The 24,178-nt window shown below is 34.8% G+C and overlaps 1 protein-coding gene across 7 annotated transcripts in view; it reads left to right on the top strand.

The window, feature by feature from the left end:
* Positions 1-24,178, top strand: part of CENPE (centromere protein E) — an 87,486-nt gene that overhangs the window by 40,238 nt on the left and 23,070 nt on the right. For 2 of the 7 annotated variants that reach the window (XM_078002041.1, XM_015138898.3), the window contains 18 exons: positions 933-1,136; positions 2,726-2,884; positions 4,696-4,986; positions 5,105-5,260; positions 6,473-6,763; positions 8,015-8,293; positions 8,442-8,600; positions 8,769-9,053; positions 9,484-9,771; positions 10,363-10,521; positions 11,818-11,976; positions 12,622-12,912; positions 13,332-13,490; positions 13,666-13,797; positions 15,316-15,414; positions 17,391-17,609; positions 19,874-20,071; positions 20,865-21,068. In XM_078002041.1, the coding sequence (XP_077858167.1) occupies positions 933-1,136; positions 2,726-2,884; positions 4,696-4,986; positions 5,105-5,260; positions 6,473-6,763; positions 8,015-8,293; positions 8,442-8,600; positions 8,769-9,053; positions 9,484-9,771; positions 10,363-10,521; positions 11,818-11,976; positions 12,622-12,912; positions 13,332-13,490; positions 13,666-13,797; positions 15,316-15,414; positions 17,391-17,609; positions 19,874-20,071; positions 20,865-21,068 (3,732 nt within the window). Of the gene's footprint in view, positions 1-932; positions 1,137-2,725; positions 2,885-4,695; positions 4,987-5,104; positions 5,261-6,472; positions 6,764-8,014; positions 8,294-8,441; positions 8,601-8,768; positions 9,054-9,483; positions 9,772-10,362; positions 10,522-11,817; positions 11,977-12,621; positions 12,913-13,331; positions 13,491-13,665; positions 13,798-15,312; positions 15,415-17,390; positions 17,610-19,873; positions 20,072-20,864; positions 21,069-24,178 lie in introns of all 7 variants that reach the window. The other 5 variants (XM_015138903.3, XM_015138901.3, XM_078002042.1 and 2 more) reach the window with 4 other exon arrangements.

Below are 24,178 nucleotides of genomic sequence, written 5' to 3'. Positions count from 1 at the left end.
CTAATGTGATTATAAATTATTATAAAAACTTTTAAATACCTGTGTAGGCAATATGGAGCTGACTGTTTGCTGAACTAGAGTAATGTTATAGAATAATACCCTAAATTTATACCAGCAATAGTAATTTCAGTCTCTGTCTCCCTTTACCAATGAGTTCATGCATTAGGTTACCTTTGGTCATGACTTATTTATAGATAAATGAATTTATATAATGTATTTTTCTTAAGCAGTATATAAAATATACATACATTAAGAAAAGATGAATTTCGCCCTGATGAAATAGGTCTCTATCAAAATTATTTAGCCCTCTACATATAATAAAACTCCAGCCTTTTGTAAGTAGGACTGCCTCTGAAAATAAAGATTTGCAGGGAGTGGGAGACGGAATGATTCCCAGCTTTTACGAGGAAATATAGATAAAGCGATAGAGTTCAAGATTGTTTACTCCTTTAGTAGTAAATAAACAAACTGCTACTCGAATGAAACTTGGAAAATATTTATGGAAGATATGTACAAACTAAAGTCAGATATCCTTTGTGTATTAATGTCATTATTTTGAAGTAAGTAAACATGCAGAATCATGTTAACCTATCATACATGAAGACAATTATTAATATTTATAGTTGTCCATATTGTTCTGATTAGTGAACAGACATAAGAGCGCAAACTTGGAGCCAGACCACTTGGATTCAAAACCTGGCTAAGCCTCTGAGTGACCTTGGCAAGTGACTTTACCTCTCTCGAGTTCAGTTTCCTCATCTGTCAAATGAGGATTACAGTAATACCTGCCTCATAGAGTTACAGTCAAGATTAAATGTGTTAAGATATGAGAAAAGTACCTGGCACATAAGAGATGTGTTGGCTATTTTTATTATTTTTAAAGTTGTTGTTAACTACTTAAGAGATTCTTCTGTAATGTGTTTATGTTTTAGATGGTTGACATAGATAAAAAACAGGATTTGGAAGCTAAAAATACCCAAACACTAACTGCAGATGTTAAGGATGATGAGATAATCGAGCAACAGAGGAAGATATTTTCTTTAATACAGGAGAAGAATGAACTCCAACAAGTGTTAGAGAGTGTTATAGCAGAAAAGGAACAATTGAAGACTGACCTAAAGGAAAATATTGAAATGGTAGGATTTAGCACTGTATACTTGGCAATACCTTTTTGTCTTCTTTGTTTCAGATTTTTATCAACTTTATTGAGGTATAATTTATATGCAATAAAATTATATGCCATAAATGCATCTGATGGAAGTGTATGGTCTGACGACTTTTAACAAATGTCTCTACCCATTTTCTCTTCACCCTAGTCAAGATAGAAGACGTTCCGTCACCCCCAGAAAGTTTCCTCACACCCCTGTCACAGGTGCTCATCACCTCCTCCCCGCCAGATTATCAGTCATGATATGTTCACCTTAAATCATCTGTCTCTTCTAAAGCTTTATACAAATAGAATCATACAGTGTGTCATCTGTTATGTTTGACTTTCTACACTCCCTTTTACTGCCAAGGAATAGTTCATTGCATTAATACACCATAATTTTTTTATTCTTTTTCCTATTGATGGAAATTTGGGTTATGTTCAGTATTTGGCTATTTTGAATAAAACTGCTATAAACATTCTGGTACAACTCTTTTTATTTACGTATCTTTATTTATATAAGGTAAATATCTAAGTGGAATTGCTGTGTCATAGGGAAGAATATGTTTAACCTGATGAGAATTTGCTAGACTGATTTCCAAAGTAATTATATCATTTTACATTCCCATTAGCAAATTAAGAGAATTCTGGTGGCTCAAACATCCTTCTTCATCAACACTTCATATTTATTGGTGCTTTTAATTTTAGCAGTTCTAATGGGTGTGTAGATTGTTATTTTAATTTGCCTTTCCCTGATGACTAAAGATGTTGAACATTTTTTCTTGTGTTTATAGACCATTGTATATCTTTTATTTTTTGCTGTCATAATTTTTAAATTTTATTTTTAATTGTTTGTTGTTGATGCCTGCCAATATTTTCACACTTTAGTTTTTCTATGTTTAGGGGTGATATAATGTGTATCGGCTGAAATAAATACTTGGAGAAGTTCACTGTGGATCATAGTAGAATGTGACCATTTGTATTGTTTTAATTTTGTAAGTTTTGGGGATGTCTGCTTTGTCAAAAGAGCAGAATGTAAATAAACATGCTAACAAACAATGGTATTTTCTTCTCAGTCTCTGGCTTGTTATGTTTTTGTGGTCTTGATACCTGAGAATATCACTGTGTGAGCCTAATAACTAGGATCAGCCCAAGTCATGCTAGCAGAGGGTGGCTACCATTTTGAGCTAGCTGGCAGTTATCAGTGCTAAAACTGAAGCCATCCCAGTATTTGAAAAAACCATAGCTATAGTCTTATTATTACTTAGTGATAGCTCAGAAAAAGTCTCTTTTGGCTTAAAGGCAGAAATGAGCTAAGCTCTCATGATAAAATGTTAAATCCAATTCTAATTCTCATGGTAGGAATGTAAATTGAGCAGTAAAGAAACAGTATAAAAAGCAGATTCTTGGCATCTTGTACTATTAAATTAAGGACTTCTCTTTTTTGAAATTTGTCTTTTCCTATATAGTTTTCCCTGATTTCTTCATTTGCAGACCAAGGGAAATGCTGATATTTTACCTGATTTCATAAATGTTAGCTAATATTTAACTTTAATCTCAACTTGTTTTTCTTTCTAGACCATTGAAAACCAGGAAGAATTAAGAATTCTTGGAGATGAACTTAAAAAGCAGCAAGAGATAGTTGCACAAGAAAAGAACCATACCATCAAGAAAGAAGAAGAGCTTTCTAGGACCTGTGACAGACTGGCAGAAGTTGAAGAAAAACTAAAGGAAAAGGTGAATTTTTAAAATTATTTCCCTGGCCATTTTTCCTAACTAAACTTTTTTTTGCTAATTTTTATTTCTGTAGACCTAAATCCAGAAATAGCACATACCTCCCAAATGAACATATTTCAATGCTAGCATTTTGGACAGTTTCAACTTACACTGAGATCTAAACTAACATACCTTGTGAGGATAATATTATTCTAGAGTCTTTAGGTGAGAGAGGGCTTTGTATCATTTAAACAAATCATATGATGTATTCATTCATCAAATATTTACTGAGCACTGTCATGGGCCAGGCACTGTTCTAGGCATTTGAGATATATTAGTCAACAAAACAAAGATTCTTTCCTTGCAGAGATCATTAGCCATTCTCTGAAATGTAAGATTTATCACTGTTACCATCTCTTAGATGTTTGCAGTGTCCCAAATCATTTCTTATATAGAAGTTAGGTGTTATTGGGATATTTGTGTAAGAGCTAAGACCCCTGTAACAGCTGTAGTTCCCAAGAGATTCTAAAATGCACCCATAGAAATCTTTCTATACAAGCTAAGGGCAGTGCCACTTGCATAATAGATAATATACTGTGGTTCTATTATTATTCTGTGGAATATTTTTTTCCTTTTTCTTTCCTTTTTTTTTTGAAACAGGGTCTCACTCTGTCAGCCAGGCTGGAGTGCAGTGGCATGATCACAGCTCACTGTAGCCTCAACCCCCCTGGGTTCAGGCAGTCCTCCCACTTCAGCCTCCCAAGTAGCTGGGACTAAATTAGCTGTACCACAACACCCAGCTAATTTTTGTATTTTTGGTAGAAACGAGGTCTCACTATGTTGCCCAGGCTGGTCTCGAACTCCTGGGCTCAAGCAGTCCTCCTGCCTCAGCCTCCCAAAGTGCTAGGATTACAGGTGTGAACCATCATGACCAGCCTGGTTTTTTTCCTTAATGTGTGTTTTCTTTTAATTCTGATCCCTTTCACTATCTCACCTAACTAAATTTAGTAAGACCTTATGTCTATGTCATACTCCTATAAAAAAGGTAAAATCAGCCTATGAAGGTTAATGTCTCAGTATTTTGGGGAGCCACCCATAAGCAGCTCATTGGAAGTGAAAATAAATTCTCCAAAAGTTTTTAAGAGGAGGAGGAATTACAGTTATTTGGTAGCTGTATTTGTATATTTAATTAGTGTCTTTGCTTTTTTACTTTATCTCATCTTCCCCTTATCTCTTTAATCAGTTTATTTTATCTGCTTATTCAGCCTGTATCAATTTCCTAGGGCTGCCATAGCAAATTGCTGTAAACTTGATAGCTTACAATAGAGACATATTCTATCACAGTTCTGAGTCCTAGAAGTCCAAATTTGAAGTGTCAGCAATACTATATTCCCTCTGAAGGCTCTGAGGAAGAATCATTCCTTGCTTCTTCCTAGCTTCCAGTGTCTCCCAGCTACCCTTCGCATTCCTTGGCTTGTAACTGTTTCACATGACCTCCTTCTCTGTGCCTCTCTATGTGCTTTTATGTCTCTTATAAATACACTCTTTGGAATCAAGACCTACACCAGTAGGATCATATCTCAATCCTAATCCAATTGCATTTGCAAAGACTCTGTTTCCAAATAAGTTCACATTCTGAGGTTCCTAGGAGACATGAATTTTGGGTGGGACAATATTCAATCCACTACAGACATTTATGCCTGTGAGTTTTGTTTACTTTTAATGCTACTTGTCTATTTATATGGTGATAGGAGGCAGGGCTGTTAATGATTTTATGTAAGAATTTTGAGAATATAGATAAAATGGTAATTATAAAAATTGTGCATTTTAAGAGCCAGCAACTCCAAGAAAAACAGCAACAACTTCTTAATGTACAAGAAGAGATGAGTGAGATGCAGAAAAAGATTAATGAAATGGAGAATTTAAAGAATGAATTAAAGAACAAAGAATTGACATTGGAACATAGGGAAACAGAGAGACTTGGGTTGGCTCAGAAACTTAATGAAAATTATGAGGAAATGAAATCTATAACCAAAGAAAGAAAAGTTCTAAAGGAATTACAAGAGTCATTTGAAACAGAGAGAGACCAACTTAGAGGATATATAAGAGAAATTGAAGCTACAGTAAGTTATACCCTTTTCCTTCATCTATTAAGTGTTTCTTTTAAAATCTGAGCCACTTGGAAAGAGGAGAGCAATGTTGGAATAATGTTACAATATTCTTTAAATTTCACTTGGCAAGGGCCTACAAACAAAAGAAGAACTAAAAATTGCTCACATTCACCTAAAAGAACACCAAGAAACTATTGATGAACTAAGAAGAAGTGTATCTGAGAAGACAGCTCAAATAATAAATATTCAGGACTTAGAAAAATCCTATACCAAATTACAAGAAGAGGTATGTCTTTTATTCCTTTCATCCTTTGTCACTTCTTCCTTCCTTTCTGCTTTGAGGGAAAAATAAGCAGTAAGAAGTGGCTAGGATGTGGCTTGTTAATTGCCTGGGTATTTGCTGAGTGTCTAATGTGACAGGCATACTCCTGGGTTACAGAAATACAATGAGAACAAGGTGGACAAAACCCCTAAAATCCCTCCGATCCATTTGTAGTGAAAGAAGGCTGATAAATAAGCACTCAAATGAACAAGAAAACATCAAATAGTGGTAAATGCTATGGAGAAAGTGAAACATTGGGATAACAGGGCCAGCCTATATTAAATCTACTCCATGCCAGACATTTGAGATTGTGGATATAAATAAGACATTGTTCTTTCACCCCATTATAAGCTAGAAAAAAAATCCCTTAATTCCAATATGGTAAATGCAGAAATATGCAAAATTACATGGTACCACTAATTTATCATGGAAAGAGAAATCAATCTATGCACATAGAAAAATTAAGACATAGCATTGGAGCCCATCTGAAAATGGAAATCATACACTTATTGGGATATAGTTTGCTCAACTATGGTTTTTCTCTTATAGCATTTGGAAACTAGTGGAGAAATAAGAAGTGTGCAACAGACTGCTAGTAAAGTATAAGGATTGGTTCACTTTGGGTCTGAGCTAGAAAGAAGGAAAATTATGACAGAATATGACTACCAGAAAAGTCATGAATAGCTTTAGCAGGAATTCAGGGAAAATGAGTAATGAGGAGTTTGTGATCCAAGGTAGGCCTTAGGGTTCAAAATGACTTTCCTTGCCATGAAAAGTATCCTGATCTTTTCCCTTTAAACATTTATAATAGCCAGCCGGATGCGGTGGCTCACACCTGTAATCCCAGCACTTTGGAAGGCCAAGGCAGGCAGATCACCTGAAGTCAGGAGTTTGAGACCAGCCTGGCCAACATGGTGAAACCCCATCTCTACTAAAAATGCAAAAATTAGCCAGGCACAGTAGCACACACCTGTAATCCCAGCTACTCAGGAGACGGAGACAGTAGAATTTCTTGAACCCAGGAGGCGGAGGTTGCAGTGAGCTGAGATCGCGCCACTGCACTCCCACCTGGGCAACAGAGTGAGATGCCATCTCAAAAAAAAAAAAAATGTATATATATATATATATGATAATAATCTGCAGATAGTAACCTTGGTATTTTATGAATGTCCTAAGATCCCAGTGCTTAATGAGGAACGGGAGTTACTTCCTAATGTGAAAGAAGTCAGTGAGACTCAGGAAACAGTGAATGAACTGGAGTTATTAAAAGAACAGTCCACAATCAAGGACTCAACAACACTGGCAAGCATAGAAATGGAAAGGCTCAAGTTGAATGAAAAATTTCAAGAAAGTCAGGAAGAGATAAAATCTCTAACCAAGGAAAGAGACAACCTTAAAATGATAAAAGAAGCCCTTGAAGTTAAACATGACCAGCTGAAAGAACACATTAGAGAAACTTTGGCTAAAGTAAGTTTCGTATTTTCCTCTCATTTTAGTAAGTGTCTTATAAGAATCAAGGCTTGTTTTGTGTTATAGTTATAATGTTTGTTTTATAATTGTGTTACCAGTTTTTTAATTTCTCTTAATCATGAAATGACTAGAACAGAACAATTAAAAATTGCTTATAAATACCAAGAACCTATTGAAACAGAGATGTTTCAGAGAAAAGAACTGTTTTCTTAAATATTAAAAAAATTTAGAAAAAATAATTCTAAATTACAAGAAAGGGTGAAACCAAATATGAGATTGTTTTATTTTCTTCTTTAAACCTGTTCCTTTAATGTTTCATAAGGCACTACTGTCTCTTCTCATTGTTTTAGTCAGAAATCTGGGAGCTATCCCTATTAATATCTCCTCCTCTCTGCTTATTTTATAATCCAGTTTCCAAATCTTGTTGATTTTAGTGTGTGTTTTAAAAATCATCCTGCTTTTCTCTCCACACTGCCACCACCCTAATCCAACTCAACATCATTTCTTTCCCTGAGTATCTTCAGTAGCCTCCTAACTTGTCTTTCCATACTCATTCTTACATTTCTCTAATCCAGTTTCTACACAGGGCCTAAATGATCCTTTCTTACATTATTTTAATACCTTATTGCTACTTTTTAAATAAAGACCAGGATTCTCTATGTGGCCTATGAGGTCCAAGGTGCAGATCTTACCGGTCTTATTTCAATTTACTCTTCTTCCTATTCTTTGTTCTCCAACCACACTCATGTATTGCTCTTCCTCAGCTCATGGCTTTCAGATTCTCAAGTCTCTCTACCTGCAGTACTTCCATACTCCTTTTAGCCTAACTAATGCTCTCATCCTTCAGATCTCAGTTAAAGCTTTCTCTCCTCTAGGAAGCCCTTTCTAATCATTCACAATAGATTATATATGACACTTGGGCCCTAGGAGAAGTCAACATCTCTGTTTGGTAAGATTCGACATCATATCTATCTTTGTCCTTAAAGTATAAGTGTCAAAAAGAGAGAGATCCTGTAAGTCTCATCATTTTATCTCCAGCCTCAAATAAGGTGCTGACAACACAGTGAGACCTCAATTTTTAAAAGGCGTTAAATGCCTGAGTAATGGAAGAGTGGGAGAATGGAGAGATTGCTCTGTAAATGAGGCATTGAATCCTGCCTTAATTGTTTTAGAAAGCATCCTGATTTATTTTCCCCTAAAACACAATATCTCTGGATATCAACTATACTGTTTTATGATTCTCTTAAGATCCAAGAGTCTCAAAGCAAACAAGAACAGTCCTTAAATATGAAAGAAAAAGACAATGAGACTACTAAAATTCTGAGTGAGATGGAGCAATTCAAACCCAAAGATTCAGCACTACTAAGGATAGAAATAGAAATGCTCAGATTGTCCAAAAGACTTCAAGAAAGTCATGATGAAATGAAATCTGTAGCTAAGGAGAAAGATGACCTACAGAGGCTGCAAGAAGTTCTTCAGTCTGAAAGTGACCAGCTCAAAGAAAATATAAAAGAAATTGCAGCTAAAGTAGGTTTCATCTTTTCACCATGTTTTAAAAAAATATTTTGTAACCAAATATTTTTATAAACCCTAAATATTTGGAAAAGGGAGTTAATTACAGCATCATAGTTATAATGTTTCTGTAAATTTATTGGAATTTCCTCTAATAATAAAGCACCTGGAAACTGAAGAGGAACTTAAAGTTGTTCATTGTTGCCTGAAAGAACAAAAGGAAACTATTGATGAGTTAAGAGTGAATATTTCAGAGAAGGAAACTGAAATATCAACCATTCAAAAAGAATTAGAAGCAATCAATGATAAATTACAGAACAAGGTAAATTGGGGATGAAGAAACAGTGGGAGGAAAATGGGTGGGGATGGAGTAGCTAACTGGATTATGAAGACTGCTGTTTAGCATACTTAATTGTTTTGGAAGACAACCTTTTCCCCCTGTGTGTGTGTTTACATTTTTTTTTACTATTATTTTATAATTATGTTTAAGATCCAGGAGATTTATAAGAAAGAGGAACAACTTAATATAAAACGAATTAGTGAGACTCAGGAAAAAGTGAATGAACTGAAACAATTCAAGGAATATCTCAAAGCCAAGGATTCAACACTACAAAGTATAGAAAGTAAGATGCTCGAGTTGACTAGCAGACTTCAAGAAAGTCAAGAAGAAATACAAATTATGATTAAGGAAAAAGAGGAAATGAAAAGAGTACAGGAGGCCCTTCAGATAGAGAGAGACCAACTGCAAGAAAACACTAAAGAAATTATAGCTAAAGTAAGTTTCCATCTTACTTTTTTTGGACACAGAAATAGTGTTAAGGTGATAATGATGGTGTTCTTGTGATGTTTTATTGATTTTTCTCTAATCATAAAGGGACTGGAAATAAAAGAGGAATCAAAAACTGCTTATATTCAACTTAGTACCAATAAACTGTTAGTAGACAGAATATTTCAGAGAAGACAGCTCAAGTAGCAAATATTCATGGGGATTTAGGAAATTCTGATGGTGAATTATAGGAAGAAGTGGGACTTGTTTTGTTAAATTGGAAAATGACATCTAATTATTGTTACTCATATCCCTCATGAAAGAAAGCAGTATATACTTTAGATTACAATGTAAAAATGATTGCCTTATTTTAGGGACAATTCTTCCTTTTCCTAAAAAAATTCTGCCTATGTTGTAACTTACTTTATAATTTTCTCAGATGCAAGAATCTCAAGAAAAAGAATATCAGTTTCTTAAGATGACAGCTGTCAATGAGACTCAGGAAAAAATGTGTGAAATAGAACACTTGAAGGAGCAATTTGAGACCCAGAAGTTAAACCTGGAAAACACAGAAACGGAGAATATAAGGTTGACTCAGATACTACATGAAAACCTTGAAGAAATGAGATCTGTAACAAAAGAAAGAGATGACCTTAGGAATGTGGAGGAGACGCTCAAAGTAGAGAGAGACCAGCTCAAGGAAAACCTTAGAGAAACTATAACTAGAGTGAGTTACCATCTCTCTATACCTCTAGTAACTATGGCGTTGTGTCCTAAGAGAAAAATCTGCCATAGGGTTGGTGGGAGTATAAAATTGGTCCAATATTGAGGAAAGTTGGTGGTGGTATATTTGGTAATACCTTCCAATTTTTTCAAAAGGTTTATTCATTGATCCACAAGTCAAATTGTAACTATCCTCCACACATTTGCACAACCGTATAAAGATATTTGTAGGATATTCTTTGCAACAAGTTGTATTAATGAAATAACACAAACAAAAACAGGGAAAATTTTAACCATCCATTGATAGGGGACTGGTTAAGTACAGCATATTCACATCATGGAATACTATGCCACAAATAAAAAATGTGGTAGAGCTGTAGTGCTGATTTGAAGTGTGAAATGTCCTATTAGGGAACAGGGTAAGTTCAGGAGTAATGTATCTAGAATGTATTGACATCTAAAAGTAGCTTAGAGGGTGAGGACTAGGAGGCCTCAGAAGAGGGTGGAAGGTTTTTTACCTCCTGCCTTATACCTTTCTATACCGTGTGAATGGTATTACTCTCAATGTATTATTTTTATTTATCTATTAATAAAGGACCTAGAAAAACAAGAGGAGCTAAAAATTGTTCACATGTATCTGAAGGAGCACCAAGAAACTATTGATGAACTCAGAGGGATTGTTTCAGAGAAAACAAATGAAATATCAAATATGCAAAAGGACTTAGAAAACTCAAATGCTGCATTAAAAGCACAGGTATTTTTTTTTTAAGTTATCTCAGTTACTGAGAATATGAATCAAATCTTTTTGTGTAATGAAACAAGATATGAAGTACCCTAAAATTGAAGGCAAGTGAAGAATTACTTGCCTACTCATTTTAGAAACTGTCATTGATCTTTTTGTGTCTGCTGATATCCTGACTTATTGTGTGATTATCTCAAGATAAAAGAACTTCAGAAGAAAGAACATGTTTTTTGTTTGTTTTTTGAGACAAAGTCTGTCTGTGTCGCCTGGAGTGCAGGAGCATGATCTCGGGTTCAAACGATTCTCCTACCTCAGCCTCCCAAGTAGCTAGGATTACAGATGCATGTCATCAAACCCAGCTAATTTTTGTATTTTTAGTAGAGACAGGATTTCACCGTGTTGGCCAGGATGGTCTCGATCTCCTGACCTCATGATCCACCCGCCTCGGCCTCCCAAAGTGCTGAGATTGCAGGCATGAGCCACCAGGCCCGGCCTCAACTTCTTAAAGTAAAAAATGATCTTAGGGAAATTATGTATCAAACAGGTCAGTTAAAGAAGTGACTAGAGGCCTAGAATGTAACTCTGGAAAGTGTAGAAATGGAGAAATTAAGATTGACTCAGAAGCTTCATGAAAACCTTAAGGATGTAAGATCTGTTACTAAGGAAAATGATGGCCTAAGAAGAGTAGAGGAAACCTTTAAAATTGAGCGAGACCAAGTTAGGGAAGGTCTTAGAGAAATAGAAGCTAAAATAAGCTCATTCCTCTCTAGCAATTCAATGTATTGTCTTCTTACAGCAATGAACCCTTCTTTGAACCAAGTATGACTGTTGGCAAGAATAAAATGATACAGCCTTTTAATTTGGTACTGTTCTTGAAAATGTTCAAGTCTGCAATTAGCATTTTCTTTATGGACTTTAGCCTACATATGTACTGTTAAAGGACTGTGTGTGTGTATATACAAACACAACATATACATATACCACAGGTTATTTATTATAGTGATTTTAAAATTAAAAATGTGAAACAATCTAAATGTTCCTCGGAAGGAAACAGTAAATATAAACAGTATGTCAAAATACTATGCAATACTTAAAAAAAGTAATATATGTGTAATGTGTTTGCCTCTGAAAAGCAGAAGTAGAGTGTAAAGAGATGAGGACGGGGAAGAGAAAACCTGTAACTTAAAAACAACAGCAAAGATATAGAGTAACACTATTATTATTTTTACTAAGAAAATATATCACTTTATTTTTAAAAAACTAATACTAAGATATGTCACTGTTTTTAAAATTTCTCTAATGATAAAGGATCTGAAAAAACAAGAGGAACTAAGAATTGCTCACATGCATCTGAAAGAGCACCAGGAAACTATTGACAAACTCAGAGGAATTGTTTCTGAGAAGACAGATAAAATATCAAATATGCAAAAAGATTTAGAAAATTCAAATGCTAAATTACAAGAAAAGGTATTTTTGTGGGGGGATTGTTTGATTGGATATCTGATTTGTCTGTGCCTAAAATTGTTGGGGATATAAAATGGTTCAACCACATTGGAAGACACGTTGGCAGTATTTACTAATGCTGGACGTAACCTGCCTGAGGCCCAAATTTCCACTTATTGGGTATGTACCTCAGAGAAAAGAGTACATACATACTTCTATAAAAAGACACAAGAATGTTTATAGCAGCCTTATTCAAACTAGCAAAAAACTGAAAACTCAAATGTTCATCAGCAGGAAGATGGATACATACATTTTGATGTATAAGTTCAAAAGCAGGCAAAACTGAACCAGGATGATAAAGGTCAGAATAGTGGCTGTCTCTAGGAAGGGGCATACAGAAACTTTATGAAGTGCTGGAAATATTCTCTGTTTTAATCTGGGTTGTAGTTTCATAGATTTATTCCTGTGTCAAGAATAAATTAAGTTATACATTGAAGATTAGTATGCTTTATATATGTTATACCTCAAAAGAAAGTAAAATTCTATGTGGAATTGTGCAGGATATCAGTGAGAGTAACAGGGGTAGACAGTTGTCTTAATCAATTTAGAAACTATTATTTATCTGTCCCTAAAAAGCCACCTAACATATTATTTTATGATTATCTTAAGATTCAAGAACTTAAGGCAAATGAACATCAACTTTTTAAGTTAAAAAAAGATGTCAATGAGACACAGAAAAAAGTGTCCGAAATGGAGCAACTAAAGAAACAAATAAAAGACCAAAGCTTAACTCTGAGTAAAATAGAAACAGAGAACTTAAATTTGGCTCAGAAACTTCATGAAAACCTTGAAGAAATGAAATCTGTAATGAAAGAAAGAGATAATCTAAGAAGAGTAGAGGAAACACTCAAACTGGAGAGAGACCAACTCATGGAAAGCCTACAAGAAACCAAAGCTAGAGTGAGTTGTGTTCTTTCTTTACCCTACCATTATATTCACATATTTGGGCAAAAATACAGTCTTCACTGCAGCATTGTGTGTGGTGACCAAAACCTAGAAGTAATCTAACTGTCCACCAATAAGGCACTATCTGTATAATGGATAACTAAGCACAAGAATGGAAAACTAAGCATAAGAATGGTGTACTCTTTATGTGATATTGATTTAGAAAGATGTCCAAGTGGTGTGAAAGGAGAAGGCTATGGAGGAGGCTACCAGCAGGAAATTTTACTTTACTGTTCTAATTTGGGAGGTTGTATAATGCTTGTTTTTAACTGTGAGTGTATAGTTTTTAAGATTTTGTTTAAACTCATTAATTATTAAGTAAAGGTAATGTGCTTTTATGTCATTATATTTCTTGATTTCTTCTAACAATAAAGGATCTGGAAATACAACAGGAACTAAAAACTGCTCATATGCTATCAAAAGAACACAAGGAAACTATTGATAAGCTTAGAGAAAAAATTTTAGAAAAGACAACTCAAATTTCAAACATTCAAAAGGATTTAGATAAATCAAAAGATGAATTACAGAAAAAGGTATGTGTTGTTTTGTTCTTCTTTTGGAAGTAACTTTGTCCGAATTATTCATGGAATTAAAAAGATATAGATACAGATATGTAGATATACATGTGCATATAGAACACAAGTAGACGCTATTTTCCTTCCTTGAAGAAACTGCTTACATTCTAACTTGTTTTACAATTATCTCAAGATCCAAGAACTTCGGAAAAAAGAACTTCATCTGCTTAGAATGAAAGAAGATGTCAATATGAGTCATAAAAAAATTAATGAGATGGAACAGTTGAAGAAGCAATTTGAGGCCCAAAACTTATCTGTGCAAAATGTGAGAATGGATAACTTCCAGTTGACTAAGAAACTTCATGAAAGCCTTGAAGAAATTAGAATTGTAGCTAAAGAAAGAGATGAGCTAAGGAGGATAAAAGAATCTCTCAAAATGGAAAGGGACCAATTCGTAGCAACCTTAAGGGAAATGATAGCTAGAGTGAGTTCAGAATCTTCTGCTGTGTAGTAACTATTAATAAGAATTAAGCTTTTTTGAAAAGAATTACAATGTTTTTATTTCTCTTTCTGGAAATTTCTATGAACAGTAAAGGATAGTGGGAAATGGTTACTATAATTTTCACACAATAGAAAACAGTTTTAAAAGAAGCAAAAATATTTTCAGAAAATAACATTTAATTCTTTATTTTTATAAAGTGTGTTAAAGCAGACTATTTCCCTTAATATAACATTTTAAAGTTTTTTTTTTTTAAATCAAGAGATAGCATTATTCTAAATGGAGAAATATTTGAAGGATTAGATTTGTAAGAGAGCAAATATTCCCATTTCTCTACCTATACATGCTGGAGTTCTAGAGTTGGGCTCTTATTGGTGAAGTTAAAAGGAAAAAAAGGCAAGATAAATATAAAAATTAAGTTCCTCTGGTATGACTATTTTTAGATATTCAGAATTATATATCTTAAAATATCTAATTAAATCCTCTTTTTAAAAGTAACAAAGTTCAGACAAATAAGTTGATTAAAATCTGTAAAAATATTGTTTATTCTCATTTCTTTATATGGGCCTTAACTAAGTTTATAAAGAGATTTAATTGATTCAACAAATATTCTTCTAGGTACTGTAGTGAACAAGATAAATAAGTGGGAGAAAATGTTTTTGTTTCACTTTATACTTTTTAATCAGAAATGCAAAATGTACACAGAATATGAACTTTTCCAAGGGGCTGGGAAGAATATATGACTAGGGTTTGAAACACAATAGACAGTACAGGTGATTTTAAGTATATTTGGTTGGTGGCAATAAGGTGCTTTAGGATAAAAGTAAGTGCCCCTGTTAAAACTACAAGTGAATAATGCAGAGATTTGGAAGAGTAGGAATCAGAAATTAAAATCTAATTTGTTTGTTTTCCTGGTTATTTGTTCGTTTATTTATTTATGTATTTATTTTTATAGAGACAGGGTCTCACTATGTATCCCAGGCTGGTTTTGGGCTCCTGAACTCAAGTGATCCTCCTGCCTCGGCCTCCCAGAGTGCTGGGATTACAGGCGTGAACTACCATGCCTGGCCCGAAAACCTAATTTGTAGCTGTGAAAACAAATCCTATCTCCAAAAATTATATGGTTTTTCTACTTTTTTCCCAGTGAGTTGAGGTCACTCCCTATAAAACTTACTGGTACTGTTATTTATTTTCTGATGATTTTAACATTGCTTTTGAGTTGCAAGTGTAATACTTAATTCCATTATTAAAATGTCATGTAATTTAAGTGTCCTGTTAGACATTATATGTGAATATAGTCATGACAAAAGCCCTGTTTATTTTATTTTCTTTTTACCAAAGCAGGACCAACAGAACCACCAAGTAAAACCTGAAAAGAGGTTACTAAGTGATGGACAACAGCACCTTACAGAAAGCCTGAGAGAAAAGTGCTCTAGAATAAAAGTAAGTACCTCCTGTTAAAACTACAAATCATTATTGGTTCCCTTCCAAAGACTTACCGAAACCTAAAGTGGAATTGAAGGAACCTCTGAAATGAATAGATAGTGCTCAGTATTTTTCTAAACATTGTAACCTAGTACAGGTGTGTATGTGTAATGCACACATACACAAACAACAATGGGACCTTGTGAATTTAAGTCCTCACCAGAAAAGTAATACTTGAGCAAATACCTGAAGGAGGTAAAGGGTCAGGCCATACAGATGTCTGAAAAGACCCTTATAGGCAAAGGGAACAGCGAGTACAAAGTTCCTGAGGCAGAAGACTCCGTGGTGGTTCAAGGAACATCGAAAAGGGGCAAGCTGCTAACAAATGAGTTCAGAGAGTTATCAGGGAAGAGGCAAGCTGTGGGACGCGAAAAAAGACTGAGTTTTATTAAGTGAGATGGAGATCCACTGGTGAATTTTTACCGCAAGAGAAACATAATCTGACTTACATTTTAAAGGGATGACTCTTAATTGTTATATTGAAAATAGAGTGGAAGCAGGAAGACCATTATAAAAACTAATTTCAATCACCCAGGCAGAGATCATCCTGGCCTGTCCCAGAGAGGGAGCAATAGAGGTAGTGAGAAGTGTTGAGATTCTGAATATACATTGAAGGGAAAGCCAACAGGATTTGCAGTCACACCTGTTGGAATGCAAGATCTCTAAGGACATTTTTGTTTTGTTTATGACTGTATCGTTTAGCACATTCGTGACATAAGTCAGTGTTCAATATGCTGCTGTATACCGTAGCTGATTCATCCTAAAACCAAAAACAGGAATCCCCTCTCCAACACTCCAGATTGATTAACATCTAGCTTTTCTTAAATTATTAAAAATAAAGGGCTCATTCTTGTGAGAACGCCCTTGTTTTATTGTTTTGCACCCTGAACTAAACATGTTACCCACTACATGATTACAGCAACTTGAATTTTACATATTTCTCTACCTGTGCTCTGACCAGTGTGTCACCTGCATAGCCTCAAGTCACTTGAGTCTATGGGCCCAGGTTTATTGCATGTCTACTGTGTGCCACGTACCATACTGGGTGTTTTACCTCATGATATAGGCTTTATTGCTCCGTTCATAAACAAGGAAACTGCGGCTCAGAAAGGAAGTTTAGCAGTTGCCCAAGGTTACACAGCTAGTAAATTGGTAGAATCTCAATTTTAAACTAAGTCAGACTTGTATCTGACTTATTTCAAAACTTGGGTGTAGAAACATTTTTATAAATATAATTTTGTCTCCTTCAAGCTAAATGACTGTGTCTGTTTTATAAATTACATAGATATATAGGTATAGATCATATATTTTACTTGACCCCAGAAAACTTTGTGGTAATTATTGTGGTCTCCCTGTTGTGAAAATGGCTCAGTGACTTCCCCAGTCAAGAAGTGGCATGGCTGGAACCTGAACTCTACATCTGATAAAGGGATAGAAAACAGACTGTAGGCAGATAGTAGGATTGTGTGAAGTATCTATACCAAGCTGACAAATAGGTGGTTTGATTCTTAATCACTTGTTTTATCTGCTAACTCCGACTGCCTACTGTAAACATAAACCAGCACTCAACCATGAACTACAATACATAATTAATTGAATTTACTCAAATTTCTCATCAGACTTTGTCAATGTTGATTCAAATCATGAATATTCAAAAAACTAAAAGAAAATGCATCAAAATGTTAAGAGTGGTTGGTCCTGGCTTTCTTTGTTATATTTGCTTAAATTTTTTAAATTGCCATAATGATTATCTATTATTTCTGTAATCCAAAATGACAACAAGAGTTTCCTTTTGTTTTTAAATACAAAGATCTTTATCTCTGCCCTACAGAAAATGTTAAAGCGTGAGTTTTGTTACAATTCTAGAGTTGTAACTACTTATTGTTATATTAGAATGAATTGTTATAAATTGAGTGAATTCTCATTTCCTTTAGGAGCTTTTGAAGAGATACTCAGAGATGGATGATCATTATGAGTGCTTGAATAGATTGTCTCTTGACTTGGAGAAGGAAATTGAAATCCAAAAAGAGCTTTCAATGAGAGTTAAAGCAAACCTCTCACTTCCCTATTTACAAACCAAACAAATTGAAAAACTTTTTACTGCAAACCAGAGATGTTCCATGGAATTCCACAGAATCATGAAGAAACTTAAGGTACCATCTTTTTTAGTAATATCCTTGTAAATATTGCTGTAAATTTCAGTTACAAACATCCTGCTTCGGGTGCCGGCATATTTGCTATTTAGTATTCTTACTACCAAATTAAAGATTATGTGAGTCTGAGCACAGTAATATGTAGGATAGTCAATACGCCTATCACCTGGTCATTCAACAACACCTGAACTTTGCCTGTGGGCCTAGACGTTATGTCAGGGTGCTCCGGAGGCAAATGATAGTTAACATCTCAAAGATCTCATAGTCTGGGGTGAGACAGACATATAAACAGGTATTAAGTGCAATGATAGAAGTGCATGCAAGTTATATGACGTACTAAATAAAGTTACAGAAGATGAAACTGTAGTGGAAGCCAGACTCAATAACAAAGCTTGGAGTCCTTTTTGTAGATGGGGAATCATTAGACAGTTATTTTAAGTGGTGGTGGTAACAGGATCTGATTACCACTTAGGTACTAAACTAAAGAATAAAGAAGAAATGAGTTTGAGGGAGATAAGCCTAGTGGCAGAAAGCAATAAGAGGCAGTTACAGTGGTCCAGATGAGATTTTATATGTGACTGTACTACTAGGGAAGGTTTCATAGGGCTAGAGAGGACAAACAAGGTTAAAGAAATATTTAGCAGCTTAAAATAGCAGGTCTACATAATTGATAGTGGACATAAGGGAGAGAAGTTTAGATGGAGTTCTTGGATTTGGGCTTAGTGAGGTTTGTGGATAGTGGTACCATTAACTAAGATTCAAAAATAGAGAAACAAGGTAGATGAGGCAGGAGATTGTTTAATTTGAGATGTCTGGGGGCTGAAATACGTATGATGGAACATCCAAGAAGAGAAACCAAGTAGACATTTAGATGTGAGTTTGAGGTTTGGCAGGAGGAAAATAAGGACTAACATTTGAGACTGATCAGCATATAGGTGATAGATAATACATTTGTAAGATCATCCAGGAAACATAATGAAGAGTAAGAGCCTTAGGATAAAAACAGAACTCTGGAAAAGATAAATGTCTAAGAGTCAGTAGCAGAAAAGTGAGCAACACATGGGTTAAAGGTTGGAAAAGTCAAAGATAACAGGAGAGAACCTAGCAAAAGTGCTGCTACCCAAATCAGTGGAGAAAAGCATGTCAGAGATGAAGTTATGAGTGGCAAATACTTCAGAGAGTCAGAATATGGACTGAAGATATTCTCTCAATGTGGTGATAATGGAACTCATTAGTGATCATTGTCAGAACAGTTTCAATTGAGTAGTTAAGGAAGAGACCAGATTATAATAGATTAAGGAATGGTGGAAGTTGAGGAATAAGGAAGCTGTTATCTACCCTACATGGGTAGATTGCCCTTCAGGCCCTGGTAATTCTTCCACAAATCCTGGTAATCAGACATCTAGAATTATTCGTGAAGTCCATGAGACATATGGCATTCAAATTGTTGTGTCCTTGAAGCCAAATATCTAAATATGCTTGACAAGGAAGTCTTTTTTTTTTTTTTTTTTGGAATGGAGTCTTGCTCTGTTGCCCAGGCTGAAGTGCAGTGGTGCGATCTCAGCTCACTGCAAGCTCCGCCTCCTGGGTTCACGCCATTCTCCTGCCTCAGCCTCCCAAGTAGCTGGGACTGCAGGTGCCCACCACCACACCTAGCTAATTTTTTGTATTTTTAGTAGAGACGGGGTTTCACCATGTTAGCCAGGATGGTCTCCATCTCCTGACCTTGTGATTTGCCTGCCTCGGCCTCCCAAAGTGCTAGGATTACAGGCATGAGCCACTGTGTCTGACCAACAAGGAAGTCATGAGACATGTAACATCATCTTCTTGGTTACCCAATCAGGGTTACCCAATCAGGGTTGGCAGGATAGGATGTTGAAAATGAGTCTCATGAGTTTAACTGGGAAACCCAGGTGATTGGCAATGTAATTAGTCAAAAACGGGGCAATAGAAAAAGGAGGACTTGTAGAAAAAGGGATCATGTTACATTTTAAACATGTTGAATTTGAAGTACTTGTAAGACATCCAAGAAGTATATCTAATAGGAAGTCAGAAATAAGGAAGTATAGGTCTGGGAGTTAGTTATTCTCCTAAGATACTAAGAGGAAAAAAATGAGGATAGAGAGAAGCTCTTTCCTTTTTTCTCACTTGTGAGAGGATATAGGTAAATAAGAGATGTCATCCTACCTCAGTCTCAAGGATTAAAACTTCCTGTAAATGTGACAGAATTTTCATTTTCCAATTTGTTTAATTTTTTCTGCAAGTATGTGTTAAGCTATGTTACAAAAATAAAAGAAGAACAACATGAGTCCATCAATAAATTTGAAATGGATTTTATTGATGAAGTGGAAAAGCAAAAGGAATTGCTAATTAAAATACAGCACCTTCAACAAGATTGTGATGTACCATCCAGAGAATTAAGGGATCTCAAATTGAACCAGAATATGGATCTACATATTGAGGTATGATTTATTTTAAATGGATTTAATTAGATTTTAAGCCTTTTTATCAAGTAGAAAGGTACTTTTTCATGTGTTTAGAGCTATTTTCATTTACCAGAAATTGAAAATAGGTTGCAGAGTGATACCTGGCCAGACATAAAGACTGGCAAATAATGGACTAGCCTCCCTTCAGACCTCTACAGATACAGGAAAATTTCTTACCTCTGTACTAGGAGTCAGAAACTTCTTTATTGCAACAACTCCACATGGAATGTGTTACTTTTATTCATCTGTGTGAGGCTGGCATCCAGTTCCCAACATGTATGTAAGGTCTGCTAAATGTAGTAAAAAGCTACATTTAGAAACACTTCATGAAGCCAGCCCCAGTGGCATGCCTATAATTCCAGCCACTTAAGAGGCTCAGGCAGGAGGATCACTTGTCTCCAAGAATTCAAGACCAGCCTGGGCAACATAGTGAGACCATCTCAAAAAATAAAAATTAAGATGCACTTCAGGTATTGTAGCAATTAGTCACAAAATTGTCATTTTTACAAGTTTTTATTTTAATAGGTACAATCTGTTACATCACATATACCGCCCAAATTATATTATGCAAATAACTAGAATAAAGTTTTAACTTACAATTATATTTCTTAGTTTACTTTAAAATATTAAGAAGTGATGTAAAAAGGAAGAAAAGCAAGAGTCCAGTAGGTATTGCCCTCTTTTTGTGGTGTGTGTGTATATATATACATGATATTTGGATCAAAACTTTCCTAGTGTTTAAACAATTTGACACTTATTTTTCACACAGGAAATTCTCAAAGATTTCTCAGAAAGTGAGTTCCCTACCATAAAGACTGAATTTCAGCAAATACTAAGTAATAGGAAAGAAATGACACAGTTTTTGGAAGAGTGGTTAAATACTCGTTTTGATATAGAAAAGCTTAAAAATGGCATCCAGAAAGAAAATGATAGGATTTGTCAAATGAATAACTTCTTTAATAACAGAATAATTGTAAGTATTACTTTTTGCTGTACTACTTCTTTTTTGTTGCTGTTTGCTTTACTTGTCCTAACTCATTCTTAAAAGGGCAACTTATGTATATTTTCTTTATTTGTATATGCTTTTAAAAAATTGATTTGGTAAAACGTGTTCTTCCTCTAATGTATCCTTATCAATTCATACTGATCAAGGTAACGAAATCTTTTTGTATAATATTTAGTTTCCACTTGTGAAATCTTGAATCTTCTTACTCTTCTCTTTTTCTTCTCCTTCTCACTGCTTCTATAAGAACTGAGCCTTTTACACAAGTAGCCTTAGAGATGGAAAGACATGAGTCTGTTTCAAGGCTCTGGGCAGCAACTGTGGTAAAGTCATAGACAAGCCTGGTCAGCTACTTTAGTTGGGCCTCATGTGCTTTAATAAACTTTTTTTTTAAGAGCAGTTTTAGGATCACAGCAAAATTGAGCAGAAAGTACAGAGAGTTCCCTTATATCCCATCTCCACAAACAATCTCCACTATCAACAACCCACATCAGAGTGGCACATTTGGCACAATCAATAAACCTACACTGATACATCATTATCACCCAAAGTCTGTAGCTTACATTAGGGTTCACACTTGGCATAGTACATTCTATGAGTTACAAGTGTCAAATGACATGTATCCATCATTACAGTGTCATACAGAGTAATTTTACTATCCTGCCATAAAAATCCCCTGTGTTCCACCTATATTCATCACTTCACCTTCCTAAACCCTGGCAGCTGCTAATCTTTTTACCGTCTCCATAGTATCACCTTTTCCAGAATGTCATATGTTGGAATCATACAGTATATATAGCCTTTTCAGGTTGACAGTTTTCACTTAGTAATATTTATTTACGTTTTCTCCATGTCTTTTCGTGGCTTCATAGCTCTTTTTTTTTTTAATGCTGGATAATATTCCATTGTCTGTATGTACCTGTTTATCTACTCACCTACCAAAGGATATTTTGGTGGCTTGTATGTTTTGGCAATTATGAATTCAGCTGCTGTAAACATACATGTATATATTTTTGTGTGGACATACATTTTCAACTTAAATACCAAGGAATGCAATTTCTAGATCATATAGTAAAAATTTGTTTAGTTTTGTAAGAAACTGCCAGACAGTCTTCCAAAGGGGCTGTACCATTTTGCACTCCCAGCAACAAATAAAATTCCTGTTGCTCCACATTCTCATCAGCATTTGGTGTTGTCAGTTTGGGATTTTGACCGTTCTAGTAAGTGTGTAGTAGTATCTCATTCAATCTCCAATTCTCTAATAACATATGATGTTGAACATTTTTTATAGTTATTTGTCATCTGTGTATCTTTTCTGGTGAAATGTCTCTTCAGGTCTGTTGCCCCTATTTTAGTCAGGTTATTTGTTTTCTCATTGTTAAGGTTTAAGAATTGTTTGTATACTTTGAATATTGGTCATTTATCAGATGTGTCTTGGAAATATATTCTACCAGTCTGTAGCTTGTCTTCTCATTCTCTTGGCATTGTATTTCATAGTGCAGATTTTTAGTGTTAAAAAAAGTCTAGCTTATCAATTATTTCTTTCATAGATTATGCCTTTGAGTTTGTATCTAAAATATCACCAAACCCAAGATCATCTAGATTTTCTCCTATGCTGTTTTCCATAGTTTTTGTTTTACATTTAAACCTATGATCCATCTTGAGTTAATTTTTCTGAAGTGCTTAACGTCTTTTTTTTTTTTTTTTTATTGCTTGTAGATGTCCAGATTCAGCACCATTGTATTGTCTTTGCTCCTTTGTCAATGATCATTTGACCACGTGGGATCTATTTCTGAGCTCTCTATTCTATTCCATTGATCTATTTGTTCTTTCATTGATAGCAAATCTGGAAACTGCTGATTTTTATAGTAAATCTGGGAGTCAAGTAATGTCAGTTCTCTGACGTTTTTCAACATTGTGTTGGTTATTCTGGGTCCTTTGCCTCTCCATATAAACTTTGGAATTAGTTTGTCCCTATTCACAAAATGACTTCCTATGGTTTTGCTGGGATTGCTTCTAATTTAAAGATGGAAAGAACTGACATCTTAACAATATCGTGTCTTTTTATCCATGAATATGGAATATTTCTCCATTTATTTGATTCTTCTACTTTTTTATCAGAGTCTGGTAGTTTTTTTCATATAGATCTTGTATATATTTGTTAGATTTGCCTATGTATTTTATTTTGGGGGGTGCTAGTAAAATGATAATGTATTTTTAATTTCAAATTACACTTGTAAATTGCTGGTATACAGGAAAGCTATTAACTTTTGTATATTGACTTATTATCCTGCAACTTTGCTATAGTTGCATATGAGTTCCAGGAGTATTTTTGTTGATGCCTTCAGATTTTCTATGTAGATAATCATGTCATATGTAAACAAAGAGAGTTTTATTTTATTTCTTCTTTACAGATTTGTGTACCTTGTATTTCCTTTACTTGTTTTATGGCATTAGTTTGGACCTCTAGTACAGTGTTGAAAACCAGAGGTGAGAGGGGACATCCTTGCCTTGTTTCTGATCACAGCAGGAAGACTTCTAGTTTCTCATGATTAACTATGATGTTAGCTGTAGTTTTTTATAGACATTCTTTATCAAGTTGTAGAGGTTCATCTCTATTGCTGAGAGTTTTAAATTATGAATGGGTATTGGATTTTGACAAATATTTTTTCTGCATCTATTGATATGATCATGTGATTTTTCTTCTTTAGCCTGTGATGGAATACATTAATTGATTTTTGAATGTTAAACCAGCCTTTCATACCTGGGATAAATCCCATTTGGTCATGTATAATCTTTTTTACACATGATTGGATTTGACTTCCTAATATTTTGTTGCGGTTTTCACATCGTTTTTTACATCTCTTTTTTTTTTTTTTTTTTTTTTTTTTTTTTTTTTTTTTTTTGAGATGGAGTCTCACTCTGTCTCCCAGGCTGGAGTGCAATGGCGCGATCTCGGCTCACTGCAACCTCCGCCTGCCAGGTTCAAGCGATTCTCCTGCCTCAACCTCCTGAATAGCTGAGATTACAGGCACACATCACCATGCCTGACTAATTTTCATATTTTTAGTAGAGACAGG

The sequence above is a fragment of the Macaca mulatta genome, chromosome 5 (genome assembly GCF_049350105.2).
Source record: "Macaca mulatta isolate MMU2019108-1 chromosome 5, T2T-MMU8v2.0, whole genome shotgun sequence".
Classification (NCBI taxonomy): domain Eukaryota; kingdom Metazoa; phylum Chordata; class Mammalia; order Primates; family Cercopithecidae; genus Macaca; species Macaca mulatta.
The sequence above is the reverse complement of the archived record's forward strand: the minus strand, read 5'-3'. Positions and strand labels throughout refer to the sequence as shown.